At 41.0% G+C, this 7,159-nt stretch overlaps 1 protein-coding gene across 12 annotated transcripts in view; it reads right to left on the bottom strand.

Moving 5' to 3' along the window:
• The window catches only part of NCOR1 (nuclear receptor corepressor 1), a 241,681-nt gene that overhangs the window by 85,811 nt on the left and 148,711 nt on the right, over positions 1-7,159 (bottom strand). For all 12 annotated transcript variants that reach the window (XM_014542879.1, XM_014542885.1, XM_014542878.1 and 9 more), the window contains 2 exons: positions 5,544-5,606; positions 1,918-2,057 (listed from right to left, as the gene is read on the bottom strand). In XM_014542879.1, coding sequence (XP_014398365.1) covers positions 1,918-2,057; positions 5,544-5,606 — 203 coding nt within the window. The remainder of the gene's footprint in view (positions 1-1,917; positions 2,058-5,543; positions 5,607-7,159) is intronic.

Genomic DNA, 7,159 nt, shown 5'->3' on the forward strand with positions numbered 1-7,159 from the left:
TCTCTTCTTCTGGCACCCCCATAATTCGGATGTTGGTACGCTTGAAGTTGTCCCAGAGGCTCCTTACACTATCTTCATATTTTTGGATTCTTTTTTCTTTTTGTTTTTCTGGTTGGGTGTTTTTTGCTTCTTCATGTTTCAAATCTTTGACTTGATTCTTGCGGTCCTCTAGTCTGCTGTTGGATCTCTGGATATTATTCTTTATTTCAGTCAGCGTATGCTAAATTTCTAGTTGGTCCTCTTTCATATCTTCGAGGGTCTCACTAGATTTATTGAGGATCTCATTAAATTTATCGTCTGTTTCTAGAAAATTCTTGAAAAACCTTATAACCGTGGTTTTGAACTCTATATCCAATAGTTTGCTTTCCTCCATTTCTGTCATTTATGAACTGTTTCTTTGTCTCTGCATTTTGGCTGTTTCCCTGTATTGATAGAGTGGCTTTGTGTGCTAGGTGTCCTATAGGGCACAGTGGCTCAGCCTCCCCAATTACCTGAGGTGGACACTCTTGGTGCACCCCTTTGTGGGCTTTGTGCACAGTCTTGTTGTAGTTAAACCTTGATTGTTGTTGGTATCACTGGGAGGAATAGACCTCCAGGCCAATTGAGAATCAGCTGTGTCTGCGGTGGGAGAACTTCTGGGCTGGAGACACCCTTATGGGGTAAGACTTGCTTCAGTGGGGCTTTGGTGCTCACTGAGTCTGCCCCCTGAGTGTGTCCCTTATGGATCTGAGGAGTTGTAATCTGGATGGTCCCACTCTGACCACTGGGTACACTGGCTCTTGGATCTCTAAGGAGGTGCTAATTTAGCCTCTGCCTGAGGCTACCCAGCAGGAACTACGGAGAGATCTGCAGGTTCCTCTTCTTTGTTTGGGATTTGGAGGTGCCCAGATGAGGCCCAGCTGTGAAGCAATGCAAGCTGCTGTGGGGCCTTGGGCCTTCTTTTGGATGTTCTGGGTCTCTCTGACCCAGCTGCAGTTTGTTAGGTAATTTTAGATTGCAAAGGGCCAGGGCATTCATATGCAAAAGCCTCTGCTAGCAGCTTGGGTGGGGCGGGGTCTCAGGGAATCAACAGGGCGGAGCAAACAGCTATGGCTGATTTTCAGCCCTGCCTTAAGAGGCCCCGGGTCTCAGTGTCCCGGGGTAATTGGTAATAACTGCAAGCACCTCTGAGAGAAGGCCGCCCTCGAATTCCGCCCGATGCCAGACAGTCCAGTTTCTCCCCGTATGTGTCTGGGTCCCCAGAGACTCGCCCGGAACTGGAGTTCAGAGCAGTTGGGAGCTTGTGTCTCCTTCCCGATTGAAAAAGACACCCGCGTCCTCAGTTGGCAGCCCTTTCCGCGAGCGCCTCCATACCTCTGCACTTCCACACCTCCTCTGAGTCTCAGTGTGCTTTTCTCTGTCCTTTTGTTGTAGAATTTCCACTCAGCCAGCCTTCCTGTGGTTCTGGATGATGTCCGTTTTGTCTTTTACTTGTAGTTTTGAAGTGGTTGTACAAGGCAGTAATTTCAGGTGTTTACCTATGCCACTATCTTGGTTTTTCCTACTTTCTGGTTTTTAACATTTATCCCATATAATATTTCTCTGAGAAAATGCTTTGTAATATGCCAAATCAAATCATGTCAAGAGCACTCCAACTAATTTTAAATTCAAACTCCCAAATGCTTCTATTTTTAAATCCAGTTTACAGTAATTCAAATGTACTGAATTCTCATTACTACTAACAGAAGTTTTATTCTTTGGGCAGTAAATAAATAGTCAACTTGTGCCAAGAAAGTAGCATATCTTTTACAGGTAAATGCAATAAATAAAAATATGAGCTACAAAAGTTTTTCTCAAAACCTATCTTGAAGTTCAAAAAACAAAAAACTGAAAGTAAAAATCAGTAAGTAAGAGATTCACCATGCCTGACATACTCACTTTCTGCTTATGCTGCTGCAAAAGGTTGTCAAGATTGTGTCGCCTTTTATAGTTAAAATAGAAGTTTTTACATTGAGCTTCACTTTTAGTTCCCACCATTTTGGCAATTGCTGCCCAGTTACGACCATGTTCTACTAGACCTGTATTTTAAAAACAGAACAAATGTTAAAGAACAGTAACCTGATAAGGCAAACAAGAGCAATAATAAAACAAACTTAATCATTGTATTCACAATCATTAACACTAAAAGTGTTTTCAATTCTCATTGATTTACTTCAATACTTACTGAAATATGTATTGACACAAAACTCACTGAACAGCTCTATTTAAAACATGCTCATGAAAGCCCTGGCCAGGGAGCTCAGTTGGTTTGAGCATTGTCCCAGTATGCCAAGATTGCAGGTTCGATCCCCCATCAGGGAACATACAAGAATCAACCAATGAATGCATAAGTGGAACAACAACAATAAAAACAAACAAACAAAAGCATGATCATTAACATTGGACACATAGTAATAATTCAAATACTTGTAAACTGACTGAGAAGGTACTTCTAAATCTTTGGAAAGAGTGTATCAATATAAAATTAATAATATAATCAAATATAAATGATTAACATAACGATATATATACAGAGTGGGGCAAAAGTAGGTTTATACTTGTTCATATGGAAAATAATAAAATCCTATATAATAAAAGCCTAATATGCTAATGATATGCTAAGTTCACTAAACTGCTTGCTATGACGTGCACTGACCACCAGGGGGCAGACGCTCTGACTGGAAGGTTAGCTTGCTGCTGGGGTCTGGCTGATCAGGACTGAGCGAGACAGGATGGACATGCCCTGCAGCCCTCCTGTGGTCCCTCTCTGTCCAACTTCCTGCGTCCCTTCCCGGCCCTGGTAGTAAACCGGTGGGATCCCTAGGCCTGGCCTGGGCCCTCTCACTTTCCGGGACCTCTTGGGGGATGTCAGAGAGCTGGTTTCGGCCCGATCCCGCAGGCCAGGACAAGGGACCCCACTAGTGCACAAATTCATGCACCGGGCCTCTACTAATTAATAATACAAGAATAAACTCTGTGTTTCATGTATTCACAGCTAAGAACCTACTTTTGCCCCATCCTGTATGTATGTATGTATATGTATGTATACACACATACAAGACTCCATGAATCATCAGCATGTCTTCAGTCCATTCACAATCAAGAAATGTCCTAAGAAAAATTAACCATTTGAAAAATATCTGTTGTAACCCAAAGCATCACAGAAATCTATGCCATCTGACACTTTTTAATCAAATAATATATATATGCACACATACACATGTCAAAGGAATATGGGTATGAAAATGCATATATACATAAGAGTTATCCAGCCAGAGATATACTTTAAATACAGGTGTACCCAAGCAAAAATTTCCAGTATAAATTGAAGAATTTATAGAAAAACATCAGTTTTTCAAGGTTAATTCCAGTAGCTTCCTTAATAATTACTGGAAGATCACTTCTAAATCTTACCCGATATATGAATAAGAGATGAAAAGAGTGGTGACTAGCCCTAACCGGTTTGACTCAGTGGATAGAGTGTTGGCCTGCGGACTGAAAGGTCCCAGGTTTGATTCCGGCCAAGGGCATGTACCTTGGTTGTGGGCACATCCCCAGTAGGAGGTGTGCAGGAGGCAGCTGATCAATGTTTCTCTCTCATGGATGTTTCTAACTCTCTATCCCTCTCCCTTCCTCTCTGTAAAAAATCAATAAAATACATTAAAAAAAAAGAAAAAATAGAAAGAAGAGTGGTGACTAAAGTCATATGTTAGTGTATCTACCTGAAAAAGATTATGATATAGCTAATATCTACTTACTTCACTATGAAATTTTGATGATCAGAGAATAAATGTGAATCTTTTAAAAAGTTAAACACATAATCATGACAAATCACAAATTTTCTAATCATGGCAAACTTCAAATAAAAGACAGAACACTAACTTCTGTATTTTTGGTCAAGTTGGTTTATATGATATTTAAATGTATCACTCATTACCTGGTAAATAGAAAGTAAGTCTGAAATGTATCACTAAAAGTCAAGCTGTTTACAATATCCTCTCTCTAGAATTACAAGGTAAATACTTAACTCCCCCAAAAGGCAGTTAATCTCTCAAAAATTATTATATTTGAAAACAAATAATTTATTTATAAACCAATTATTTATCCTATTAGAAATCTTAAATTTTATATTACACTAGAGGCCCGGTGCCAGCTCTCCCACATCCCCTGAGGGGTCCTGGATTGCGAGAGGGCGCAGGCCAGGCCAAGGGACCCAACCGGTGCATGATTGGGGCCGGGGAGGGATGCAGGGGGATGACCAGCTGGGGAGGAACTGTGGGAGGGCTCCAGGGCATGTCCGGCCCATCTTGCTCAGTCCCAATCGGCCGGACCTCAGCAGTAAGCTAACCTAGCAGTCAGAACATGTGCCCCCTGGTGGTCAGTGCACGTCATAGCAAGCGGTTGAGCAGCCTTAGCATATCATTAGCATATTACACTGTGATTGGTTGAGTGGACAACCGGACACTTAGCATATTAGGCTTTTATTAATAAGCAACAGTGGAAAAATACAAGACCCAAAAAGTTCCAGAATAAGATCAAGGACAGGATCCAAACTTTTGTGTCTGGCTACAATGTTCATACTCTTCTCTGAATCACAGTGTAATTTCTTAGTAGTTTTTAATCAAATGCCTTACCAAATAAGCACTAAGAAGTTATTTATCATTCTATTCAATGCAACTTTTAAATAACACAAATACAAACTTTTTATATGAAAATACCTTCTAAAACAACTTTAAAAGCATTAATCGCAACTATTCTGAAAAAGTGAAAATACCCTACTTGCTCTTTAAATAAAATGAGAACCTTAAGTCCCTTAAAAGTGGCTCTTCAACAAGGCACAATTGGGGTATCTTATAAGGTACCAACCACACAGTAAAAAAAAAAAAACAACTTGTAAGTTTACTTCTAAATTCTATTTATCATTGTGGAAGAACTTTTTTCTTAGATTAAAAAAATTAGCTCTATCTCACTCATTAATAATAAAAGCATAATATGCAAATCAACCAAACGACCGAATAGCAGAACGACCGCTGGAAGACCACGCTATGACACGCACTGGCACCAGTTTCAGCCAAGGTGGGTGTGATGCGATCAGTCGGGGGGCCCTGCCATCGCCCCACGATTGCCCCCACAGAGGAAGGCCCAGGCCACCCTCTGCGGAGCGATCGATCAGGGGGTGGGGGGACTCCACGATTGATCGCCCCAAAGAGGAAGGCCTAGGCTACCCAGCTGGTGGCGCTGTGGTGGGTGGGCAGGGCCTCCCTCTGCATGGCGATTGATCGTGGAGCCCTGGCAAGGCAGCCTGGGCCTCCCTCTTTGAGGCAATCGATATTTTCATATACATTTTACTAATTTTCTTTCCTCTCTGACACTTCTATTATAAAGAAAGGGCAAATAGCAATATTAAAATATTTCCTCTAATTAATTCCCTTTCGATGTGCACGAATTCGTGCACCAGGCCACTAGTTATTAATAATCTTACAAACAAAAACAAAAAAACTTGAAGAATCTGAACTATCATTTACCTTTTTTAGCAACTTCCATTTCTTCTTCTGTCCATCGAGATGTTTCTACAGGCTCTGAAGAAACTAAAATAAAGAGAGAAAACCCAATAAGGTAGAGAAAAATTAACCCAAATCCTTCATTCACAGATTATATGGCACAGACTGCATAATTTGTAACCTATTTCTCTGACATTTGGTGAAAGAAACTAAAGAAATAGGATGGCATCAGCCTCTTCCCCCACCAAACTGAAGGGGAAAATGCAACACCTCTGTGATCTTTCTTAATGTTTTTTAAAGTTCCGTCCACATCTACGTTTGAATACCATTAATTTATTTTCTAAGAAGTCCCACTTCACCCAATGCCTTCCCAATTATTAGAGCTCCATCCTTTCCTAATGAAGAGTCAGAGGAAGAAACAGCACTCCACCTGCTGGTCCAGGCACAGTCCTCTCCCATTCTCTGAGTCCCCTGTCTCTTCCTCTCTTGGAGGCTCTTATGTTCATCCTCCATGCCTGACATCTAGTAAACATGGATGGATCACGAACTGAACACTTTCTCTTTTACTTTAGAAAGAAAATTGAGACTATCAGGCCTGAAATGAGCGCCTGCTGTATTCCCCTTCTCAATAGTATATACTACCATCCACCCAGTCACTCAAATTAGTGACAGGATCCTAAGACTAGTCATTTTGAATCCTTCCTCCCATTTACCACTCACATCCAATGATGTGTATCAATTCTAATACCCTGAATCCACCTCTCCTTGCCTGGGCCACTGCATGCATAATGTTGCCCTTCTAGCTGGTCCCTCTTCCTCCAGCCCTCCTTCTCTCTAATCTGAGCTCCACAACTGTCACTAGAGATATCTGAACTCCAATCTAATCAAAGCACTCCTCTATTTAAAACCTTTGTAAGCAACGAAGCATATAGTTCAAACAAGGCCCTTTGTGATCTGCCCCCATCCGCTTGTCTACATATTTCTCTCACATTATTCTTGCCATTCCTAGAACTTTCATACTTAATCTTACAGTGAAATTGGTACCACTGAACCACCAATGGTGGTACTCGACATTAACATAATCCTTTATAAACTAATGAGACAACACTTAGCAACAAAGACAAATGCTTTGAACTCTTGGACTCAATATTCAGAATTTATTCCTATAGAAAATAATTTAACAGAAAGAAAATACTATATGAATTTTTTTTTAATTACAGTGTTACATTGGCTTAAAAGGAGGGTAGAGGATAACAACAGGGTATGGGTCAGGAAATTGTGCCTCTGGGCACAATGCCAATATTTGGCAGTCATCAGTGTAAAATTGAAGATGGCTTAGAAACTAGAAAATATTCATGATATATGCCATCTACACTAATAAAAGAGAAACATGGTAATTAGCGTACAACCGCTACCCTTTTCATTGGCTAATCAGTGAGTATATGCAAATTAACTGTCAGCCAAGATGGCGGCCGGCAGCCAGGCACTGAAGTGAGCACAATGGCTGCTTGCTGCAGTGACTGCGGACTCCAACGTTCCCCGCCTCACTTGCCAGCCTCTCAGTTGCAACTCTAAGCAACTATATACTATGTTGCAAATAAGAAGCTAAACAAAACCCCAGAAACCGGCTTCCATTCAGC

Source organism: Myotis brandtii, unplaced genomic scaffold, assembly GCF_000412655.1.
Source record: "Myotis brandtii unplaced genomic scaffold, ASM41265v1 scaffold314, whole genome shotgun sequence".
NCBI lineage: Eukaryota > Metazoa > Chordata > Mammalia > Chiroptera > Vespertilionidae > Myotis > Myotis brandtii.